Source organism: Lolium rigidum, chromosome 7 (genome assembly GCF_022539505.1).
Source record: "Lolium rigidum isolate FL_2022 chromosome 7, APGP_CSIRO_Lrig_0.1, whole genome shotgun sequence".
Lineage (NCBI taxonomy): Eukaryota > Viridiplantae > Streptophyta > Magnoliopsida > Poales > Poaceae > Lolium > Lolium rigidum.
The window spans coordinates 263,630,662-263,655,408 of record NC_061514.1 but is presented as its reverse complement, the minus strand read 5'-3'; the positions used below and the strand labels follow the sequence as shown (position 1 = coordinate 263,655,408).

The following is a 24,747-nucleotide window of genomic DNA, read 5'->3' as shown; positions in this document are numbered from 1 at the left end:
TAGAGTTTCCAGAGAGTTTCCATGGGTAACATGCCCGACCGAGGGTGGATGGGGTGCCACATTTGGTTTTAGAGCCGACCTTTGCGGTTACATGTGCGTGTGTGGATCAGGGGCGCGGACATGTGGCCCATCGTGGCACATGTGCCGGCACTGGACACACAATGTAAGGTAGGGACATTTTGGACTACAAAAAATGAGTCAAATTTTCTTAGTAAATAATTTGGTAAATGGGTAATTTCCTAGAATATGTCATGGAAAGTGGTATGGTTTTACACCCCATGCACCGACACAATGGAAGTATGAATTCCTTCTCTCATGCACACCCTACTTCACTCCACCAAAGAGGAAAATGGCTAGAAAACAGAACCACTCAACATGTAGCAACCTTGTCAGCAATTCGGCCATCAGGAAACCTATCTCCTCAAAAAGGTTTGCTAGCTTCCATTGTCGCACTCCTGATCTAATTTATATCAATGATATGAACCGCAGAGGCGTGAGACCTGATGGAAACGACGTCATTTATGTGGGTCCAACTGCACCACAAGACCAAGATTAGCACTGTCCAAATGTCTCTTGTGACACCCCCTCACATGTCGGGTGGTCCATCACTCTTGGATCCGCATACCTTGGTTGGGCAACCCAACCCCCAAGATACCACACCTGTAGCAAGGAGTGCCACGCCTCTTGAGTCACCACACAATTGAGAAGGAGATGGGCATCGATTCCATCTCCTGCCTGCACAACAGATATCTTGGCAAGTGAAACATACATGGTCCCATAAGCAGTCCGTGCCCATAAGCCTATGGTGTCATTTGAAATAACTTTACCTCGAGTGAATTTTATTGAAAATATTTTCACCCTAACGGAGGATTCTTCCATAAGTCTATCTGAATTTTCTATCCATGTAATATTGTAATCTGATGCATCCTCCATGCCTAATGGGCGGGCCATGGTGGTCAGCCATGCCACCTCCCTCCTTTAGTCCCACATTGCCAAGCCACACCCCTTCCCTCCCCCCTTCCACCTATATATAGTGGAGGCACGTGGAGAAAAGAAGACACACGGAAATCTCTCCCGAGTGCGACTCCTCGAAGGGCTGCGCACGGAGGGAGTCAACCCCACCTAGTACGCGGGAGGGTTTCTAGGATTCCAATCCAAAAGATCTATTTCTCCAATCTCAGTTGGATGACTGGATCAAGAGGTTCAGGAGTCGTCGGTAAAACCGTACGTGTGCAAAACCTACGAAATGTGGTACTCGCGACACTTGACGTCGTACTCTTGATTGTGGAATTAGATCTTCCGGATTGGAATCCTAGCAGCGCTCCCGCATACCAGGAGAGGTCGACTCCCTCCGTGCGCAACCCTTCAATGAGCCGCACTCGGGAGAGAAAAGCATCCTGGGAAAGAGAGCCTTTGAGAGATTTTCGTGTGTCCTCTTTTATCTACGTGCCTCCACTATATAGGGAAGCGAGAGAAAAAGAGTGTGGCTTACCAATGTGGGACTAAAGGAGAGTCCAAAACATAGTTGAAGCCACATTCAAAATTAGGAACCGGGTTTAACCAAATTTTGGCCAACGCAAAGTCGAAGCACGCCCAAAGCGTCTTTCAGCCGACGGCTCTGCTTTTCTCACCTGCATCGCACAAGCACAATGCGCAGAAAAAGGAAGGAAAACCCCTAGACCCGCACCCGCACACGGTAGGCCTCCGGTCGCTGCCGGTGGGTGACTGACCCCCATAACGGCACTCCACACTCCACGCCGCTCTGACGCCACCACCGACCCTCTCCTCTCTCTACTCTCTCCTGCCGCGCCGCCCAGTCGCTCACCGCTCGCCAGCAGCCCGGAGAAAGCTTTCGAGCGAGCGCCGGAGAGCCCGGCGGATTATGGGGAGGTCGGCGATGGAGAGCAGCAGCGAGGAGGAGCTGGAGGACGACTTCCCGGGCCACGAGTGGATCACCCCGCAGTCCTCCATCCGCGCCGCCTACCAGTCCCAGACCGAGAAGGTGGTCTCCGTCCTCCTCCCCTCCCAAACCCCATCCACCTTTTCAGATTTCTTCCCTTGTTGCCGCCTTCTTCCCCCAAAACATCCAATCCAAGTATTGCTGAGATTTTTGTTTCTTAGCTAATTCTTCTTCTGCTGCTGCTGCTGTCTAGTCAGCCTGCTGGCGCTTCAAGTTAATTTCCGATGTTGGATCTAGAGCGGGCGTTGCAATGGGCAATCGCTCACTAGAAAATGAGCCTATGCAGCATTTAATTACCGAACCCTTGAGTAAACTCTGATCTGCGAATCTTGATTCTTGGATATGCGTTGTTATGTAGCACAATCTCTGGTAGTTATTGAGAAGTACAACTTAAGCTAGCTTGACCTTATTGCAATCGAACTAAATGAGAGTGTTGATCTTCCTACATCTTTAACTCCTTGTCTGTTGAGGCCGGTGGGGCTCTGGTGGTTGTGGGAACCATCGCATTAGTGTGGTGGCAGTACTCAGTGAGCAACGATGTTGTGTTTAACAGGGTATCAGGAAAATCTGCTCCGAGCTACTGGAGCTGAAGGATGCCATCGAAAACCTGTGCGGGAATATGCAGTCGAAATATCATGCTTTCCTCAGGTAATACCGGTTATCTTGTTCTGTTCTGAAAGTAATGAGAATCGTATCTGAGTGTGACTATGAGTGATGCCTATTATATTGTTGAATATGGTTTCTTCTATTCTGAGTTTTATCTTGTTTGCTACCGGCTCTACAGGGTTTGGTGGTTAGTGGTATGTGCCTAGATTAAAGCTCGCAATGAGGCTGTTTGGTTACCTTCTAGAAACATGTAGGTTGCTGCTTTGCGCCAAAACAACAAACTCATACAGTTGTTCGTTACACATTTCTGCTGATGCCATACATACCTGTTAAAAAAACCTGCATTACTTAGAATTAGACAACTATTGGCATGTGGGTTATCAGCGTTGACTTCGATATTTCTATAAGGTCACCATGGGGAATACAGAAATATGATATTTATTTCCTGCGCAGGTTATGCTGAATGTTGCATAACTTGAAACACATCTTGACAGCGAATGTATGATAACCTGAAAGTCAAACTTTTATTTAATTTCTTCATTGCCCTGCCTGATGCATCAAGCTTCGTTCAATTAGAAGAAACTTGATTATGAACTATAGTGTCTTCTGTTTCTATTTTGGACAGATCCTTGCATTTATTGCCAATTATATTTTAATTCATGCAGAATATCTGAGGAGGTTGTTGAGGCAGAACAGGAGTTAATTGAGCTACAGAAGCATGTGTCTGCCCAGGGGATGCTTGTGCAAGATCTGATGAGTGGTGTGTGCCGCGAGCTTGAAATGTGGCAAAAATATAGCAAGGAAGAACATGCTGTGGAAAAGGATTTTGAGAGTGAACTTAATGAAATTTTATCTGTTGGTACTCAAGACCCCAAAGTTATTTTTCTGGATAAATTGGACATTTTGCTAGCAGAGCACAAAATAGAGGAGGCTCTTCTTGCTCTGGAAACTGAAGAGAAGAAATATATGGCTACAGATAATCCAGGCAAAGAATCAGATACAGAGATTTCTGCCTATAAGACTGCACTATTAAGAAGGAAATCAACTCTTGAGGATCAGCTTGTTAGGTATTCAGAACAGCCATCTTTATCTATTACCGAACTAAGAAAATCTTTGTCTGGTTTAATTAAGATTGGTAAAGGTTCTGTAGCCCATCAAGTACTTCTAAAAACTTATGGTTCACGCCTTCAGAAAAATATTGAGGGATTTCTTCCAACCTGTTCAGTCTACAAAGAAACTTACTCTGCAACCTTGTCACAACTTGTTTTCTCAGCAATCTCAAAGGTGTTCAATGAATCTAGTACCCTATTTGGAGATAGCCCCACGAATATGAACAGGATTACTCAATGGGCTGAATATGAAATAGAAGTTTTTGCGCGTTTGGTTAAAGAAAATTCTCCTTTGCTTGAGAGTGATGCTGCCCTTCGCTCTGCCTGCATATGCATACAAACTACTCTTGCTCACTGCTCTTGTCTAGAAATACATGGGCTGAAATTCTCAAAGTTACTCATGGTACTATTGTGCCCTTATATCGAAGAGGTGCTTGATCTGAATTTTAGAAGGTTGAGAAGAAAGATTATTGATCTAGCAAGGAATGATGATATTCTTCTTCTCACTCCTCAAGAAGGGTCACCTCCATCTGGTGCAGTTGCACCTAAGATGACTCTTACAAGCAGTGGAAAGAAGTTTATGTCCATCGTCAATGTGAGCCCCCCTTTTATTGATTAGGATTTGTTGGTATTTTTCATTCTGGATTTTCCTTATCCCCATCACATGTGTTACTATGTGTGAGAAGTCATTTTCATGTCATGTTAGATTGCACAACATTTTATTTTGAGCATCTGTAAATTTTACATGTATTAGTTCCATTGAATTCTCTTTGCGGTTAAAAACGTGCACCTTATTGAACAGCAAGGCATTTCTGTAAGTTGGGAAGTTTCTAATATCCCGTGAAACTGTTTAACCTGCTCAATGTGGTTGATCTTACTGTTTGTCTCACCTATTTATGCTAGTAGTCAGCACAGTCTCAACAGATACTAGTTAATTGACACAAGCAAACATGCATAACTGTAATAACACCCTGTGTGCACCTATGCAGAATTATCAAGCGCAATGTACTTGCACAACTTAGTGTAGGGATGAATTAGTTAAGACACCAAACTACATTGTCATTTTTACTGGCTAAGCACCTATTCTTGAACTTTGGGTATAATAGTCTTTTGCTGGAAAAATTGTAAAGTGCACCTATTCTTGAACTTTGGGTATAATAGTATTTTGCTGGAAAAATTGTAAAGTGCACCTATTCTTGAACTTTGGGTATAATAGTCTTTTGCTGGAAAAATTGTAAAGTTAATTTCGTTTTCCCATTATTTTCTGTACTTGACTGGATATCTGATAATCTGAAGCAGCTGACTTTGCATGTGCTTCTTGCAGGATGTTTTGGATCAAGTTACCCCAATGACCATAGTTCACTTTGGTGGAACAATTTTGAACAAATTTCTCCAGCTATTTGATAGATATGTCGAAGCACTTATCAAAGTCTTGCCAGGACCTTCTGAAGATGATAATGTAGTGGAGTCAAAAGAGCCTGTAGAATTTAAAGCTGAAAGTGATGCGCAGCAGCTTGCACTAATTGGAACAGCATATACCATAGCAGACGATTTATTGCCAGCAGCTGTATCCAAGTTTTTTGATATGCAAAAAGATAAGAAAGGAACTAGTGGACCAAATCAAGGCCTTGGTCCCGGGTCCGTATACTCTACAGAATACAAAGAGTGGAAACGTCATCTACAACATTCATTGGACAAACTGAGGGATCACTTTTGCCGACAGTATGTCTTATCATTTATTTACTTGGAAGGGAAATCGCGATTGGATGCTAGAATGTACTTGGAGGGGAACAAGGATGATCTCCATTGGGATTCTGATCCCTTACCGTCACTACCGTTCCAGGTGATTCCATTTTAATGATGTGAATTTGCATCAAATCTGTAGTGTAAAATTTTCTGTGTTTCTTATGAAAACTCTAGTGTCATATGCTCATATTACAAAAGTACACCTGTGCTTACAGACTGGAACCTAGTTCAGGGTGGGGTAATGGGGGTGGTTAAGTTAAACTTGATGCATGCTCCATCTTTACTTGGGGACGCAATTGTGCATTCTCTATAGATAATACAGCTGCTTTGCAAAGTTCCATTTTTTGTGTTTATAAAACCTTTCTAGATGGCCATGTTGAGAGTTATTCACTGGAGGTGATGTGGGACAGTGATATTTATTTTTACACAACCATCTTTCTGTAAATTTTGTGTAGTCTGAGAGATATAATTTTAGATGGCAATGACAATGTATACATAAGTATTGAACTCATTTTGTAATCAGGCCTTGCACAAAACACACCTGTCTCACATAATTTTCCTTCAGGCGCTGTTTGGAAGATTGCAACAGCTAGCCAGTGTTGCGGGTGATGTTCTACTAGGCAAAGAGAAGGTACAGAAGGTCTTGCTATCAAGGCTAACTGAAACGGTCGTCATTTGGCTCTCCAATGAACAGGAATTCTGGGATGTCTTTGAGGACAAGTCCATCCAACTCCAGCCTTCTGGACTTCAGCAGGTATTCCATATTAAATTTCGTGTTACTTTGACCAAAATACCAAGTTACTTTGACAAAAAAATACTAAAAGTATCAATCTTTTGCCCCTTCCAGCTTATCCTTGATATGCACTTCCTCGTGGAGATTGCTGTATGTGGACGATACCCGCACAGACCAGTTCAGCAGCTTGTGTCGGTAATAATTACTAGAGCAATTGCAGCATTCTCAGCAAGGGATGTTGACCCACAAAGGTCTGCCTTCATTTTTTTTCTTAATTTTTTCACTCGGCCCATTTTGCCTGATTGTCTACTGCTGAACATCATCTTGTTCCCCACGCTAAAATCATTTCAGCGCTCTTCCGGAGGATGAATGGTTTCTCGAGTCTGCCAAGGCTGCAATCCACAAACTCATGTTGGGGACTTCTGGATCCGAGTCTGACCTCGAAGTACCTGTCGCTCTGCACGACGAAATATCAGATTCTGAAGAGAGCACTTCAACCGCGTCAACTGTAGGGTCTGAAGACTCATTTGCTTCTGCAAACAATGATGACCTAGAAAGCCCTGTGTACTTCACCGATCCTGAGGCGTAAAGAGTTGCCTCAGTCTTGTAGATGCGAGTATGACTATTTCAGGTTCTGTTAGCCTGTATGCTTGTCGGAGATGTCATCAGTAATTATTGCCTTGATGGTTAGCTATATATCAGGTTTACTTATTTTCCTAAATTTCTTGCCTTTTTAGCAACTAGTTACTCAAAAATGAGCATGGCGATTATTTATTAGGCGCATACAAAGGTGCAGAAATACAGACCTTATGCCAACATAACAGAATAGAAGGCGCAACTGGTACTGCACCTACAGTTCTCTAGTTACAAACGGACTCTCTCCCTTACAACTCCAGACCAAAATAGATGGTGCGTAAGTAAACACTAGAATTAAGAAGCAGCAAAATGGTTTCTATACTTTGGCTCTTTGTGTCCTTCAGAAGCACATGTCGAGGAGGCAACAGCAACAAATGGCCGCACAGCTGAAAAACAACACAGATCACACAGTTGATGAGCATTTCAGTGTATCATTTTACGCCTAATGCTTTTCTATAGGTTTCAGAATGCTATTACTACTACGATGGACATGGACGAATGGGTTGTAGAATAGTGAGTAATATGCTACTTCGGTATCTAAAATTGCAGCAATTGTGCACATACGGTTGTTTTCAAAAAAACTTAAAGCTGAACAAAAAATAATCGGGCATGCGTATATCTGAGTCGACTTAGGTTCAACTAAATCTCGTTGAGGCATAGGTCAGTACGAATCACAAAACAAATCAATAGTCTAGATCTTTTTTGTCTAATGTGCAACTGTGGAAATCTCAGTTACAACCCATGTTCAAATGAGGATAATCCACGCGTAACTCACAAGGATACATCCAAGGGTTTGGAAGTCGACTGATATTTAGTTAGAATTGGCAAAACCGAAAATAATCAGGTGAGCTGGTGAGGCGAGGCGGCAAAGCTCACCATCCTTCCAAGAAACCCTTGTCACCGCGGCTCTGTGTCTTTGCGGGCTGCGGAGCACCCATGGCCACGTCGTAGTTGCCCGGGTAGCCTGGTGGCGGCGGTGGGGCAGTCGGCAGGTAGGCAGCGGGAGGCGCGACCACCACGTAGTTGGCCTGCGGCGGCGGGTACGCTGCTCGATCGTCACAGTCGGCAACAAGAAAAGCCATACACGCGATCAGTTCACGCAAAGCCGCAAAAGTCACGACGGGAACCGTTCGAGTTGCCGGGGGTTACCGGTGACGGGAGCCTGCTGCTGGTTGAAGTAGCTCATGGTCGGACGCTAGCAGCGCTCAGCTCAGTCGCTCAGGTGATGGTCGGAACTGGCGGGGCCTGTGGTTTCAGGGGCTATGCGGGCTCGGCAATGCTCCTCCTAGCTCCTGCGTTTGAAGGCTATGTAGGATGCGTGTGGGGCGGAGCAAGAGCGGTGGAAGATGACAGCGTCTTTGGGTACGATCGAGGTAGAACGAGCTAGGATTAGAAGGACGGTCGGCTCTTGGGTTACGAACAAATTCTGGCGGAGCGCCACATGCAGTGTACGTGGAGAACTGACGCGATCTCGGCCGGCAAAACAAATCAACATGTAGACTTGTATTTTCGCAAAACAAATACTCTTGTAATAAACCTGTGCAATTTTTGAATCTAGGCCTGTGGGTTAACAAGATAGCGAGAGGGCCCAAATCTAATTGTATCAAACGGGCCGAGCCATTGAGCTAGCCCATTTTTCTTAGGCATGTCAGCATGTGCCACTGTTTCCTTTTTCTTTTGGTTGATGAACAATCATCTTTATAGCGAAGTTCCCCTAAAAAAAATCTTTACCGCGAAATTCAAAATCAATCCTGCAAAAAAGTACGAAACGATAAAGATACACCAATGACACCAATCACATTGCGTATTAACTAGGAAACATGCCCGCGCGTTGCGGCGGATTGATGTTTACTGAATATTACATTGTTCTAAAATGTAAGCCTTTTTAAAAAGCTATTTTAGCTAAAAGTATTATTTTACAAAAACACAACTACCATCCAAAATATATGTTTATGTTAATTTCTAGTGTTTAACACTGCCCATAAATCATGATCACCTAAATTGCTCTTTAGCTAGTCTTCAGATTTCATGAAATCTAAGTCACCTATAAAATTGCAGTTTAGGTAGTTTGCAGATTTAATAAAACAACAGTGTACTTTTTTATCAGTAAGTTAATTACACGCACAGGGAGGTGTGATTCTGCTGGTCAGATGTTAACCCAATGGTTTACTATGGTGTTCCACTTAAAAGTTTGCTCGGACATATTCACTGACCAATCAAAGAGAAAGAATCAACTTTGTGCAAAGAGAAAAAAAAAAGAAAATACAACTCACGCGCTCGCTGGATCCCGGTGCATTTCACCATCACTATTCATCAACAAGTAAAAGAAACTACCTTCAAATGCTGTCGGTGGACATCTGCTCCAGATTTAGTTGTCACTCCGCGCCGGCCTACACGGGAGTTCTGAATATACTGGACTGCAGTACCAGTACCACTACACGCGAGTTCTGAATCCAGGGCTCCAACACCCTTGTCAGGTTACTGCAGCGAAGCACATGAAAGAGGGTCGCGCTCGGTCGCGGTCGAAGGTCAGGCTCCCGGTTGGGCAGCGGAGCGCACTACTGTACGGTCCATATTTAGGGGCACTTCAAAGTGCTTGCGATAAGTAGCTCAAAGTGCTCTAATTACTTTTAGAGCACTTATGAAAAGTGCTCTGGATGCTTGTGTCCCTAAATGTATTTGGGGCACTTTGAATGAAATGCCCCAAATACATTTAGGGGCAGTTTGAAAAGTGCCTCTAAAGGTTTTTAGGGGCAGTTTCAAAAGTGCCTCTAAAGATTTTTAGGGGCAGTTTCAAAAGTGCCTCTAAAGGTTTTTAGGGGCAGTTTCAAAAGTGCCTCTAAAGGTTTTTAGGGGCAGTTTGAGAAGTGCCTCTAAAGGTTTTTAGGGGCAGTTTGAGAAGTGCCTCTAAAGGTTTTTAGGGGCAGTTTGAAAAGTGCCTCTAAAGGTTTTTAGGGGCAGTTTGAGATTTGCCTCTAAAGGTTTTTAGGGGCAGTTTGAAAAGTGCCTCTAAATGTCTTTACAAGCTAGTAAACAAAATGCCCCTAAAACTACAAGCATGACAGATGGTCATATTACGAGTACTAATAACATTAGAGTACTAACATGCACAGATTTGGTCAAAGTTAAGGTATAAGTCATATTACGATACTAATAACAATTCACAGTGGTCACATTACAGTACTAACATGCACAGATGCATAACTTATACCTTAACTTTTTAAGGATAAAATTGCAACCACACACAGAGAAACAACCTTATCTACATGAAGATAAAGTGAACACTGAACAAAGAAGCCTACAATTTGGAACTAAATATATGACTGAACACTATTATATGATCAAACATAGATTTATGACTCTTTAAGCTTTCGCAAAAAAAAAAAACTCTTTAAGCAAACGAAAATCAGACTAATATAAACAATATGAGGGCTACCATAGATACTACATAGTACAGGCACACGCTGCTAGCTACGGAGAATGGAGGGCACTGGGGTCATTGAGCACCTTTCGGGCACGCCAGTAGATAGCATTTGATGTTTCCGATGTTCCCACCTGGTTGGTATAGTGCAAATGCAATGTCAACAAACATACAATAAGCAATTAATCAAGAGATAAGAGCAGGTGACTAACGAAAACAATGTCTAATTAGCAGTATCTTTTTTTCAGCAGTTTTCCTTATTAATTGGTCGGTTGTTTTTCTCCTTGATGAAAAGGAAGAGCTCCTACATGTTAATTCAAAAGTAATAAATAGCAATAGGTAAACCATACCTTCAACTCCATGTTGTAGTACTTCCTCCAAAGTTCTCTTTCTTGCGGATAATGGTTCATTGCTGAATCAAACAGCTTACGCGCAGTTACTAATGCATCATGGTTTCCCGTTGATGCAAGGTTACCTTCCAGCTCTATGCAGAACTGGAAGAACTTAAGACTGGGACGCAGTAAAGCCAAAGATCTGCATGAACACAAGTGTCAGAAACATGCTACCTCAGGCAATGGAGGCACAAGTTTCAGAAACATGCTACCTGAGTACATAAACAACTCTCAAGTCTAATCAACCAACAACCAGCGAGCAACATCAACTAAACTCATCTTACTTAGACCTTTAATGCAGAAATAAGTGTAACCAAAAGGGACAATGAAGACAGATAATATATCTGAATTAACAAAACCATTAATTCATAGTATGTTAGGCCCAATGTTAGGTTTTGGCAAACGGACAGAAGACATTACATGCAAAAATATCACTGAATGGCAACTCACATTAGCATTGCAAACAATATCATTGAAGGGCCATAAATTCTGTACCTCTTATACATCTTCCTAGCTTGTTTAATACCATCCTTCTGCAAAACCCATCCGACAATAGCAGAAGCGACTGAAGCTCCACAATCGCTCCCACCAGCCGAACTTAATGATAACGTTGCACACTTCACCAGCTTTTTAAAATATATCTTATCGTGAGAAAACAATTTCATGGCCTGCAATTCACATTACAAACAAACTATTATTAAATGCAGAAGGAAAACATTATCACACCTTTTACAGAGAGCGGTGCAAGCGGTTGAACAATATAAAGATAATGCAATAGAAAGTACAATACAAACCCATATCAAGTAGACAAATGAAACAGAAAGACCAAGACAGTGTCATAGTACCATATATATAGAAATAATAAATCATGATCACACATTCACGCTAGAAATGGAGCAAAACAAAATATTTCCAACATACGTTTAGAGTAGCACCAGGGAATAAAGTGCTAGAAACTAGGGAACCATGATCACTGGGAAAGCACGAGATAGAGCTAAGACATACCGTATGCCACAGTCCCTCAGCCTTGGTTATGGATAACTTCGGAAGTACAACATTAAACAGATCAAACAGAGAACTTAGATTCTCCTCACTAAAGGAAGCACTGCCAGTAGCAGTACCAAGCGAGTTTATCTCTATGGAAGCTCTCAGGTTTCACAGATTTGCAGCTCGTAAAAGAGGACCGCTGCAGAGCTTTTCCGCAAGATTCTTAGCTTCCTCAAATCTTCCAAACCTCAAAAGGAGTGAGACATATTGGCAGGCAAGTTCCTCGGCGAGACATCCACATGGTTCAGCATTTTCATAAACTTTCAGCATAGATGAAGCGAATTGCCATCAAAACAAGACCCTTGTGCACCACCTTGCCTAAGAGGCAGGTCAGGGTATTCCGCCAAGAACGAGGAAACAACTACCAGGTATGAAAAATGTTTCGCCAGCTTGTTTGTACAAGACAAACATTCAGCATACAGTTAGTTTACCAATTCCTAATGGAAAATCATGAGAACATTCAGATTTTAGTCTCCCGGAGCAGACGACTTGCCAGCCGTCCAAGCGGACGGTGGATGGCAATTGCCATCAAAAACAAGCTAAAATAAGTTGCCACATTGCAATTTTTGGTTGGTCCAAAATCGTTTGCTCGAATAACAACCGCTAAATATTGGCGTCCTTCCAAATTAGTAAGCTACCCTTCCAGAACTCAACCAGGTGAAACCATCGATAAATTTCATGCACATCTAGATACCCAGAACTACCAGTTGAATTTCTCAGTGAATTTAACAGGGTTGGGCCCGGAAGGCAGTTTACCTTGCCTAAATATTCACCTGGAATTAAAATACACATCCCACACTGGCACTAAATTTCTAGCACAAAACACAAAGCGCTCTGAAGGCCATCCCAGCTACTACCCAAAGTTTCTGAGCATAAATGTTTGTTACATCCCAAATTCACATTATATAGGTTTATTATAAGTCAAGAACAAGAGAAACTCAGGCATGGTGAAAATAAAACATGACGAACACTGACCGTATATGTCGACCCTGCAGCCCCTATTAGAACAATCTCTCACTAAATCGTTGCTGAACGAAGAGCTCTACAGGTAAAATAGCCCTATTAGAACAAAGCAGAAATGAATGAATAAAAAGGACAGTATATATACTGATTCTTGGTGCACGGATCAACTCATCCTCAGGTGATCTACGATTGGCTAACTAAATGTTGTCTACCTAAACTTGAATTGACACATAAATCATGCAACCATGGACTCCCGATAATGTGGAAACTCAAGATACTCCCTCTTCCCAGTAAAGCATTGAAGAGCTGATGTTTGCTAAGGAATTTGTTCCTAGGAAAAGATTTAAGAAATGTGAAGAAAATATCATCTTCAGTGTTCTAGTACTCCTAAATCTTCTAGTTACTATTATTTGTATAAAGGGAAGAAGAGCTGTATGTTGCTAGGCCTCGCAAGTGGGAACGGGCTGACCACGGTGCCGCCAGCCCAACCCAACATAACTCGCTAAGTGAATGCCCACCGAAACAAACAGAATCATGGCGGACACTCACCATGCGCCCGCTACCCCCACCACGGTGCCGCCTCGTGACCCTCTCCATGGTGATCGAGGAGAGCGCCATGCCCAAGGAACTGTCCCACGCCGCCGCCCAATCCCTCTGCTCGTCCCTCCCCCTCTCAGCTAGAACCTAATCAGAACATCACAACGGTCATGTATCAACAACATGACAACACATCACTTGTTCAGACGGTCATCCCATAGTCATAGACCTAAAACTAACCACAGCTCGCTGGCCGAACCATCACAGTGCACAAGAGAGATGGAAGGGAGAAGAAATAGCTCACAGTTGTAGCCGTGGCTGAAGCCATCGAGATCGCTGAAGAAGAGGGGAGGGAAGCTGCAGCCTACCACCACCGCACCACGGTGGGGAGGGCCCCGGCCACCCAGGCGACAACAACAGGTGGTAGTCGTCGACTAGGGAGGCAGGGAATCTCGTGGTCGACGAAGGGGAGTAGTGGAGGCGCGGGCGCGGGCATCGTGTTGCGAGCCCGAGACCCACGGCTAGGGTTTCGCGGGCACGCGCGCTGGGTGTTGTAGGGTGGCGCGGAGGCGTCGATCCGGCGGAGAGATCCATGGGGGCATCACGCCGGGCGCGGCGGAGGTACCGGCGGGAGGCGGCCGGAGCAGCGCCGGTGAGCCCGAGCTGCGAGGCTAGGGTTTCGTGTAGCCGCGCGTGCGGGCACGGGCATACATCGTGGCGGCGAGGAAAGTGGCAGAGAGGAGGCAGCAGAGTTTCACCGGTCTACGGCAGCGGCGGATGCGGCAGGTACCGGCCGGTGCAGCGGCGGCGGCGGCGGATGCGCCAGGTACCGGCCGGGGCCGCGGCTAGCGTCGCAGTGGGGAAGGGGATCGCGAAAAAGGGAGCGCGCGTGCGAGGAGAGGGTGAGCGATTCAGGGAGAGAAAATGAGAGAGAGGTCTGGGTTGGGCCTCGTGGGCTGGCCCACTAGAGCCAAATGGGCCACCGACACGACCCAACACCCCATTCCCTCTCCATCTCTCGTTTTTCTCACGCTCGGCCACCGACTCTGTTCGCTCCCCTTCTCCTCGCGAAGCCGCCGCCGCCCTTCTCCGGCCGGTCGCCAGCCGTCTCTGGCGCAGCCGCTCGTTGGAGCCGCCTCTCCCATGGACTCTTCCATCGATCTCCCCTTCTCGGTTTGATCCTCACGCCCTCTCTCTTTTGTCCTCGACCGCGAGTACACGCCCTCCCCCTGCCGATTCGGCCGTCACCGGCCGCTATTGACACTGCTCCGGCTTCCTCCACATGCTCCCTGTCAAGTCCTTGCCTCTATGCGCACTCGTCCGGCGCGGGTGCCACCGCCGGCCGCGAGAGATCTGGCTGGTGCGGCAGCAGCAGCAAGTGAGTGTGGTGGAGAGCGCGGCTGGAGGGGATTCAAGTATACTAGGATAGGGGAGTTTATCTCAAATTATGTGAGTAAAGAGCCAATGCATTTTCAGGTGTTTCTCATTCTGTGAATGAATTTGGTGCATTATGTCATCCAGTCAAGGATACCACCATGGCAGATGATGACGATCTTTGGTTTGCATCCCCTAAATCCTTGTCGAAAGTGAGGAAGAAAGATGAATGGCGGAGACCGTACCTTGCTGCTTATAATTCAAAGATGGCATTGGTGGCTCTATTATCATTTTGGCCCCAGGCTTGTAATATGCACGATTCATATTCACTTCTTGGTCATAATAATCATGTAGTAAAAACGGTCTCCATGTTGTTCTATGTTCATTTATTTTTGACCAAATAATATTCTTTCCATTTCTTAGTATGTTCAGTTCTGATTAAGGCTTACTCTATGTATGACGTGAGCTTTCTTTCATGGCAGATCTGTGGAGACAGATAATCACAAAACCAAGCATGGGTGACTATGTGAAAAAACTAGATATGTCATCGTTTCATATTGGAAGCAGACGGCCCGTGCCAGTATCTCTGAGACAGGAATTGCTTGACATCGATGGAATCTCCTATCGGCTACAGCGGGAGATTCAGATACTGAAGAAATTAATCTCGTACGATGTAAAAATTGCCTGGTAAATGTTTTTTTATCTTCATACTATTTTTGCTTTAGTTCCTGATCATAATTTGACCTTCTTCATTTGATGCCTCAATCTTGATTGCACTAGTTCTGTTGTGTGGTTTCTTAATCTTCACTGCTCTGGTCCTGCTTACTTGTATTGGGGGGTTGTTGGGTGTACCTTCTGTGGTTTGCAGTTGCAGCCACAGGTCTATACTTGGTATGCTGGAGCAAGCCGCAGCTACCTGATAAACAACAGCTGCGACATAAAACCATATTGCTTCATGTAGGCATCTATGTTGTGCCTAGGGTTTTCAACAACCTTGCCACCAAGGTTTCCAGAAGATGAGGTCTAGATTTTGTTTTAAATGGACTGGTCTCTAAAATGTTATGCAATTTTCTTTTGTGCACATTGGGTGTTCTGAACCACCATGTAAAAAGACCAGGAAACAATTCCGAACAACTGGTTCTTCTACCCCTAAATAACTAAAACTCACTGCAGATTTTGCTGAGTTGATATTTGGTGTTGGCTTTGAAAATAGAGTCCAGCTGTACCCGTTAGTTGTTTCCTTCAGGAAAACAGCATGTTGATCTATTCTTTATTTAAGATTTTGGAGAGTGGTCCCGGCCAGCTCTTTGGGACACTCGCTATGCATTTTAGCAAAAGGCATAACTAAACTTATTTGTAAATTCAAGTTAGTTTTAATATTATAATTGATAATTGATATGGCAATGTGACAAGTCGATTTATTATTGTAGGCTCTCATTGCAAGACGTAGTGACAAGGTGGTAATGTCTAGTGATGACCGAGGAGATCTCTGTGTTGAACCTTTTTGTTGGTTATTGAACATATCGTAAACACCAGAAATTGCTATATATATGTCAACAGGCAAAAAAACTTCCAAGTTTATGAATGTTTTCTTCTACTCCACAATTACAATAATCTGTGGACTTCTAATTCACAACAACAAAATTGCAAATTTAGACTATCCAAGAAAATGAGCAATTCTCGCCATGTTTGCAGGACCTTCAAGAACACAAGGGCTGCATCGCCTCAGCCTCACGCTGCTACATGGCCTGGCCATTACGCCAGGCATCGCCCCGTGCTGCCCACGTACATATGGCACACGTCTCGCCGCCGGCCAGTTGATGACCTCAGCCGCGCATTTGCTTCCTCCGCATGCAAGGAAAGGTGGGATCGAAAGAAGAGAGGTAGTAGTCCTGCCTGCCTAAACCAGCTGGTGAGTGTGACTAGTGCCTTGTGTAAAGTAGTGTACTGCCGATAAAAAACATATCCTTTGGCTATTGCTAAATTCAGTGTATACATGTAAAATTTTCACTAGTGTATTTTCTGCATTCACTACAGAATGTTTGGTTGCCAGTTTGACACAAGCGTCTGGACCCAGTGAGCCCAAACCTTTGAATAAATAACACATGTTGCATTTTAAAGTTCCAGTTAGTTCTTAAAATATTTCCACATGTTATAACTCTATGTATTGACAGTGAGTTAGTACTCATGTGCCAGTATGTTTTACTGGCTATTGCATCTGCCAGTATGTCATGTGAGTTAAAAAAAGTTACACCTAACAAAGTTGATCCCAAGGAGCTCAACTGAGGTTGTATGTACTATATGTATATACTGTTTAGCAGAGTGATGACAACCATTTTGTTTCTTGCATGGGGATATCTAGTCGCATTTTGGGTTGCTGGGAGTATAATTTTCTTGCATGGGGATGATTATTGTAAAATTGTTTGTTTTGTTTCTTGATTTAGAGGGCAAGTAGAAGTTCAAGTAACTTAAGACGCTTTGCAGATACCTCACAGTTTGTGATTTGATAACCAGGGAAGAAGAAGGTCAAGGAGAAAATAGGGCAAGAGGACCAGACCAAGAAGTGTTGGTAATCGAAGGGCCCTTCCGATGTCACTGTGTTGTCTATTCTGTCATGATCACGGTGAGCTACTAAGTCCTACTGTGGTGGTTCTGGAGATGGAGCTTGCTTGAGGTTGCAACTGGCTGTTCAAACCGAAGCTGCAGAGGAGCATGGCGAGCTGCCGAGGAGCGGAGAGCTGCGGAGGATCACGGTGAGGTGCCGTGAAGCCATCTAGATTGCTAGGTGAAGGTCTCTACAGTGAACTTGTTCAGATTATCAGTTAGTTTAGATTTGCTGTGGTTGCATTTGCTAGTGTTGCCTTTGAAGTTGTATGTGATGGTTTGTTGGATTTATATCTATGTACTTTTATTAGCAGATGGTGTTGTTTCCGTAGACAGTTTGTTGTTTAGTAGAATTTTCAAATTCTATTGTTTAGTTCAATTTGACCAGAGGCATAAATTGGGGCACTTGTCAAAGTGCCTCAGTAGCTTGCTACTTATTGGGGCACTTGTCAAACTGCCTTAAAAGGTAGTCACTTATAGGGGTAAACTGCCCCAAAAGATAGCCACCTACAGAGGCACTTTTTCAAACTGCCCCAATAGGTGTTACCTGTAGGGGCACATCACCAAACTGCCCTAATAGGTGGCCAACTATTGGGGCACTTTTTCAAACTGCCCCAATAGGTGTCACCTATAGGGGCACATCACCAAACTGCCCTAATAGGTGGCCAACTATTGGGGCACTTTTTCAAACTGCCCCAATAGATGTCACCTGTAGGGGCACATCACCAAACTGCACCAATAGGTGTATACCAATTGGGGCACTTCACCAAACTACCCCAATAGATGTATACCAATTGGGGCACTTCACCAAACTGCCCCAATAGGTGTATACCAATTGGGGCACTTTTCCAAACTGCCCCAATAGATAGGGCATTAGAGGGATTTTGGCCAAAGTGCCTCTAAAGGGGGGTATTTAGGGGCACTATGAAAAGTGCCCCAGGGCAAAGTGCCCCTAAATTCCTACCGTGTAGTAGTGGCGGTGCGGGGCGCCTCCATGTAGCTGATTAGACACCAGATCAACAAACACAACGACGCCGGCACGCCGCTGTCGGCCGCCGGTCGCCGCATCAACCATGGGGCGCGTGAAGCCCCTGTCCCACGGGGTGCCGAGGCAGAGGTCCGAATCACCCTCTCCGCTCGAGCGGCAGCTGAGCCAGCGGCGTGACGGCCACCTGCACCGGTTTGCAACTGCTCGGGGAGGAGCACCTGCCTTATCCAGTCGGCGAGGAACTGCAGGGCGTCGGAGAGGAACTTCTGGGCTTCTGGCAGCGTGAGGTTCTCCTTGATGTCGACGAACCGGTCGGCGTAGGACGGCGGCTCCACTGGCCGTAGATCGACAGGGTGGCGGCGGTGTCCAATACGATTTAGCCGAGCGTCATTCAATGTTGTCGCCGACCAGCCGTCGAGGTGCTCCTGATCCTTAGTGATTGCCCAGATATAGTACAGGCCTAGAGGGAGTAGTCGTTTTTCTATGTGGACTCCTGGACGTAGCAGACTCATGCACGATTCATGCATGAGACGTGTATGGTGTTGACTCAAGTTTCTAGGGTTGGACTCCCACGATACGCTGGATCATCGTCAGGTTCGTCAGCTTGGCCCGTCCAGCAAGAGCGGAGGCAGGAAAGGACGGGATGGTCGAAATCGATTCGGTGGACAACCGTTATTTGACTCACCGGTGGCAAACATTGTAATTATAACCGAAAATTAGGGGTAGGAAAAAACGGACGAATAAGAAGCCTTATTTTCTTTATTATTAGGTATAGATATAGACTAGAAAAAATGCCCGTGCGTTGCATCGGGTGAGGAAAAAACTGCATAAAAAAGAAAGCATTCTATCGAATATTTTCTAAACTTGGAGAATCTTTTCACTACTCAAAATCAGTTAATGTTAACGGAAGGTAGAAAATTTATCATCTAAATACACCTAGAATTTTCTGGTTCAACAAAACATAGAAAACAACATGTTGACAACTCACACCGGGCTTGCCGGTCAAGCCGAGACGCGCCTACTGGAATTTGGTCCTGTGTTTAATCTGGAAGAGTACTATATGCAAATAGTAGGCAAAAGATGTCTCGGGTTTTGTGCCTATGCCGCACAAACTTGCAAATGGCTGAATCTCCACTTCTCAACCGAACAGCAGAACAAACTTTTGGGAGCAGTGAAGAGTCCTCTTCCCAATATTATGCCAACGCATACGCTTACCTCAGGGTCCTCAAACGCACACGGCTTCCCTTTGCATCTGATTCTCGATCAACTGGGCCAACCGGGTGGCGGAGACGGCGCCAGACGACATGCCTCCACGATCGTCCACCTCCGCGCTCGCCCGTCGGGGGCGACGACCATGTCAGGTCAGAGGGGCACGACCGCGGACGGCCCGGATCTTGGGGGGCAGAGGTACCTCGTCCTTGAGTCCTTCATCTCCTTCCCCGCGCCTATTCCCGTCTCCCTATTCATCTTCGCGTCCGGCGTCCCACTCGCATCCATCAACTGCTCCGCGCCCGGTCTCTGGCTCACTGCCTCCTTCCATTACCTCTCCCTCGGAACTGGGCGGCCGGTATCCCCAGTGGTGGCGGGAGTAGCAGCAGCGCGGGGAGCACACGCTGGTGGTAAGAAGAATCTGCGGCGGCCGCGGAAGCTGTGCCAGCGGCGAGAAATTTGACCGGTGGCCACGCATGAGGATTAGCGGCGGATTGGGGGGTGGAAGGGGGAGGGACTCCTGGCCGCGAGTACCCTGCCTCACCAGGCACCAGCAGCCCCGATGGCGACGATGCGGATATGGAGGTGCCGGGAGCGGTGTGGATGGGGAGGTCGTCGGTGCGGTCCGCCCCTCGATCTTCTTTACCCCTGCTGCAATCGATCTAGATTCCGCCCCTCGATCTTCTTTTTTCCCCTGCTGCAATCGATCTAGATTTGATTTGGTATTTCTAGGACTTTTGCGCGAATCGTGTGCAAAGGAGACATACTATATATGGATGATTTTCCGTGGGGCGGGGGTAAGAAATCTTGGATTGATTTTATAAGGACCAGTTCGTGTTCCGGTGCGCTACGGGAGGTTTGTGGACAGATGAAAGGGCGAGACGGAAGAACTCTAGTTTCTGGTTTTAGAACGAACCGTTATTTTTCACTTACCTGTGGCAGTGGTGGGTAAATACCTCAATCATCCAGGGGTAAAGTCGTCCAAAAAAAAGCGTTGACGAAAATTTTGGCAGAAACGTTAACTCCTTTATTATTAGGTATAGACTAGCAAAAGTGCCCGTGCGTTGCACCGGGACGAACAAATATTCTAACGCTCTACCAAACCATCCATGTTCGTAATCTATACCTAATACCAACGGCTAACTCCAACGCGTATGATGAGAACAACTATTTTTATAAAAAAAAACTAAGCATTTCGTACTCAGATTGTTCGAACAATTATTTGGACATGAATGTGTTGTGTTCAGAGGCATTGGACTAAAAGAAGTCCAAAAGCGCAATAACCGATGAAGCATGATTGTTTTATTGGCGGAAAGCTTAGAGAAGCTATTGAAAAGTTACCTCCTTATCCATACAAACAGGTGAAACTGGCTTCCGGCCTGCCATCTCTTGTTCTGCTCCTTCTACTCCCTCACTTTTCTGTATGAAACAAATACAAACACGGTCTGACTACGAGCATAAATTGCGAGATACCGAAAACCTTCGGCATGAAAAGGGAGAGAAAAACGCAGCATGAAATTAGGGAGAAAAACACTGAAACTGACACCACAGGCCTATGGCATGTTATAGAATGCATTTCTCTGTTTTACTAATTTGATGATAGATAATTATCTCTTCTTTTTACGACCACTGCGAGGAGGAAATCTGAAGCCATGTTTCTCGATATATCTGAGAAAGATTGTAGTTCTTTTTCCTGCGGTACCTCGTTGTTACATGAGTACATAGGAAAGAAAAAAAAAAGCTTGTGCAAGAAAGTCTAGTACGTACCACAAGAATAATCCTCAGATATCGCACTTTCTTTGAGCGTCGAAAAACCTGTTTGTAGTTGATGTTGTTCTTCCACAGAATGTAAGTCTTAGTCCATCCCAATTACATTCTCATCCAATGCATGCTTTCTAAAATTACATGGACAAGGTTAGAGATTGGGTGATTGGGTGAAAAGCCCAGCCTCGAGTCGTTGTATTTTATTGGATCGGCAGCCGCGATAATTACCATCAGTACTCCTCCCCTGCTGCAGAACCATATGCGATGCATCCGTCGAAGGTACCAAAAGTTCGTACCGTCAGTACTCCTCTTCTACTGAACCATATTACGCTATGTATCCATCTAAGGTACCAAAAATTGATGCCAGACTATACAGAACTTCCGCAGCCTTGCGTCAACACACCAACAGCCATGAGGAAGGTAGATTGGGTCATTGCCAATTGTCGCCTAAATCGATGTTGACTGAAGGCAACACAGGGTCAGGGCTAGTGCAGGGTCGTATGTTCCCTTGGATCATTCAGAAATAGACGGTGGGGCTCCCCGCGAGCTCCTGTCCTGGAGTGGCTGCAGGACGTTAGCGCGGGGCACGACCACGCAGCCAGGCAGCTTGACGGGCTGTTCTAGGCGGAAGGGGATTCAGGTCAGGCTGCGGCCACGCGTGAGGCGGAGCAGGGGAAGCAGGGAACGACCGCACGCAGAGCAGCGGAAGAAGGCGGCGGCCGCGCGCTGGAGGTAGGTGGCCATGGCGGCGCAGTGCCTCCAATGGCATCAGACGCGCAACGGGGCGCATCGAGTCAGATGGATCTCGCGGTGGCGGCCACGAGACTGGGTCGGCGGGAGGAGAAACTTGGCCAGCCACGGAGAAGAAATCAGGACGGCGCGGAGGAGGAATCTGGCCGTCGGCCGTTCCCGAAGGTCGACGGCCCTCCGGCGCCTCTTCTCGCGCGTGTGGCGAGCAGAGCGGGTGGTTCTCGGATGGTTCTGACCCTAGCGAGAAGCAAGAGGAGACGAAGGTCCAAAGACAAAAACAATATAAACCGAACCGGTATCCTCATGGCAAGGCAGTATTAAGGGATTTGGTGGGAGGGCAAAATAGTCTAAAAAAAATTGGACGAAAATTTTGGCAGAAACCTTAGCTCCTTTATTATTACTAGCAAAAGTGCCCGTGCGTTGCACCGGGGAGAACAAATAGTCAAACACTGCAACAAATCATCTATGTTGTGTATCCTAAATTCGATTGGTTCCAATAAATTTGTAGCCGTTATCTATACCATCTTCCCCCGTTGTTCTATGTAAAACCTACTCATCTACCACTACTCTTTTCCCTGATTTATGCATATTTGGGTGTTGTAACTGTGCTCGTCTTCCCGGTCTTCGGTAGTAAGGTTCCGTCGCGTCAATCTCCTCCAATTTCTCGTCACGGTCCTCCACCGGTTCGTCACCATCTTTTCGTACATCTGGAGCTAATTACCCTCACATCTCCGAGCCTCGATGCATTGTCTGTATGCTTTGAGCACACCACCTTTGATAATGGCTTCGCATTCGGTTTTCGGAGTTGGCTAGCAAGGTACGCAGGCTAGAACTCATCTTGTTCAGATCATCGACGAAGAAACCTTTAAAAAATCATATTTTCATGACTCGCCGGCGAAGCTTCTAGTGATCGAGGAGTCTGTCCATCATACATGTTCTTCATTATATATATAGAAAAATTGCCCCTGCGTTGCAACGGAAGATACATTATTAAAATATTGTCATGGCAGTAAAAACAGGCTATGAAAAAACATGTAATATTTTTGTGCGTTTTGACTTACTCACAACATCCTAGTCGACACCCTTCTTGCCCTTCATCGTGTAGAATGATGCGAAGGCGTATAGGCCATTGCCTATGATCCTGCAATGGAAACCTGACTGTTCACCGTTCGTGTGATGGGCCACAAGTGTGCGTATAGGCTCGCTAGATACACCTTCGAATAAAACAAAGCCATTGTAATCATCTTTATTCAGCTAGTGCATATAGACAGCGCCAGACGAAGGAACTCCTGATTGTGGATGGCATGAGTATATCAGTATATCTTCAACACGGCTAGCAGAGGCTACGCACGGTGGGCATCGTGGAGGGGCGCTGGCACCCGGATGCCGGCGTGTAGGCTTTTTTCGATGGCGACCATCAGATCGATGGCGCGCGTTAGCTCTTCTCCTTCATGAAGAAGGAGGCTGGCCAGCTTGTCCGGAATACCCGGACGGGGTGGATCATGGTGGAGATCAGCCTCGAACAAGAGAAATCCTCGCACGAGTTCGTCTTGTGCCCACCCAAACGTTCAGCGTTCAGTGCCTTGGAATCGACCGCTCGGCAGCTGCGTCATCTACGGCGCAGCAACGCCTGTACTCATGTTGGAGACGATCGGTGCCAAGGAATCTACGTCGAAGACGGCTCTGAACGTAAGAGGAAAACCGGCATCACTACCAGCGCCTCGCCCTGTCACCGCGACGCTGTTTCGACGTCTCGCACCCATGATAACGCCAAACCACCGACGAGCTCGAGCTGGAAGCCGTCTCGGCAGACTACTTGTATCTACCGCGGCCGCCTGTTTATCCGCTTGCCGGCGCGCTGGGAGCTGTCTCGGGTCATAGATGTAATTAATCTGTCATCTCCTCGGATGCGATCTGAAGAGCTGATCATGGCGGCCGACACAAGCACAATACATTGCTTCGTTGTTGTTCAGCCATTGGACGCGCGGGACGCAGTATCAGGAACTGCCCGCGGGAGGCAGCCGTAGTTGCGTCTACGCCGCCTCCTGGTTCTCCGCCGTGTGCCTGTATCCATGTTAGCTGCTCCGAGAGCTAGGGTTGAAGATCTAATTAATAGCTCTCTCTGGATGCGATGCAACGAGCACATATATAGAAACACACTGTTTTGGTTTGCATTGGACTCTGTTCGATGAACGTGTCGTGTAAGCTACGATGACTACGTACAGGCGGCGACTCTACTCGATGGACATACGCTGCGATGGCTCCATCGATCGGAACAAAAGCCCACACCAAGCGAAGCCATCACCCAGCGGGAGAAGCGGATCGATCGGTCCGCCCAGCGACGCGACTTAATTTTCCCAATCGGTACGCACGATGTCAAACCATGTATTATGCGGTTTGGTGGGAGGGCAAAACGGTCCAAAAAAAGCGTTGACGAAACTTTTTTGCAGAAACCTTAGCTCCTTTATTATTAGGTATAGATAGATTAGGTATAGATTACATGACTCACTTGTGTAACGTAAATCTCCTATTGCAGGATCACGATCCATAAAAGGAGAGATGATTGTCATGGTTTCTTAGGCCAATCTACCTCCTTTCTCTAACGCCTATCGGATATAAATAATACAATAACCATTATTACGAGAAGTCACTTCTTCCACGATCGTTTGCATCGGTTCCCTCCTCGTCTCTTCTAGTCTATATTTTATTGGGAGGAGCGATAATGCAAGACGTACTCGTGAGTCGCAATTTAACTTCCTTGAATATAAGGTTCATGTGTCATTGGTGATCATCTTGACGGTGGAGGTGGCATCGCATGAAATAAAAATTCATGGCTATGACCATATCCTATTGCGGTCCACGTCGTGTAATCTTGGGAGCTTCTAATGTTTCGGCCATAAGGATCGTC

At 45.8% G+C, this 24,747-nt stretch overlaps 2 protein-coding genes and 1 long non-coding RNA gene across 3 annotated transcripts; 2 read left to right on the top strand and 1 right to left on the bottom strand.

The window, feature by feature from the left end:
• Window positions 1-1,823: 1,823 nt before the first annotated feature.
• Window positions 1,824-6,953, top strand: LOC124674306 (exocyst complex component EXO84C). The gene is made up of 7 exons (XM_047210345.1): window positions 1,824-2,002; window positions 2,514-2,608; window positions 3,232-4,270; window positions 5,000-5,518; window positions 5,987-6,175; window positions 6,269-6,405; window positions 6,506-6,953. The coding sequence occupies exons 1-7, from the start codon at window positions 1,883-1,885 to the stop codon at window positions 6,741-6,743; spliced, it is 2,337 nt and encodes a 778-aa protein (XP_047066301.1). The 5' UTR covers window positions 1,824-1,882; the 3' UTR covers window positions 6,744-6,953.
• Window positions 6,954-10,261: 3,308 nt separating this feature from the next.
• LOC124672712 lies at window positions 10,262-13,478 on the bottom strand. The gene is made up of 7 exons (XM_047208894.1): window positions 13,455-13,478; window positions 13,163-13,297; window positions 12,626-12,692; window positions 11,609-11,739; window positions 11,099-11,271; window positions 10,562-10,745; window positions 10,262-10,345 (listed from the first exon to the last, which is right to left on the bottom strand). Exons 1-7 carry the CDS (start codon window positions 13,476-13,478, stop codon window positions 10,262-10,264), a joined length of 798 nt encoding a protein of 265 aa, XP_047064850.1.
• A 1,626-nt stretch (window positions 13,479-15,104) lies between these two features.
• On the top strand, window positions 15,105-17,450 carry LOC124669225. Its single transcript, XR_006992075.1, has 3 exons — window positions 15,105-15,211; window positions 16,220-16,436; window positions 17,039-17,450. It is a non-coding gene; the product is annotated as an uncharacterized LOC124669225 (long non-coding RNA).
• The last annotated feature ends 7,297 nt before the right edge of the window (window positions 17,451-24,747 follow it).

Excerpts from the sequence above, each read along its gene's own strand:
- LOC124674306 (XM_047210345.1), top strand. The coding sequence starts at position 1,883 with ATGGGGAGGTCGGCGATGGAGAGCAGCAGCGAGGAGGAGCTGGAGGAC. Across the intron at positions 2,003-2,513 it reads ACCAGTCCCAGACCGAGAAG|GGTATCAGGAAAATCTGCTC; the intron begins GTGGTCTCCGTC and ends TGTGTTTAACAG. Across the intron at positions 4,271-4,999 it reads AGTTTATGTCCATCGTCAAT|GATGTTTTGGATCAAGTTAC; the intron begins GTGAGCCCCCCT and ends TGCTTCTTGCAG.
- LOC124672712 (XM_047208894.1), bottom strand. The coding sequence starts at position 13,478 with ATGGCTTCAGCCACGGCTACAACT. Across the intron at positions 11,740-12,625 it reads CTGCAGGGTCGACATATACG|AGATAAACTCGCTTGGTACT; the intron begins GTCAGTGTTCGT and ends GAGCTTCCATAG. Across the intron at positions 11,272-11,608 it reads CTGAGGGACTGTGGCATACG|GCCATGAAATTGTTTTCTCA; the intron begins GTATGTCTTAGC and ends TGTGAATTGCAG.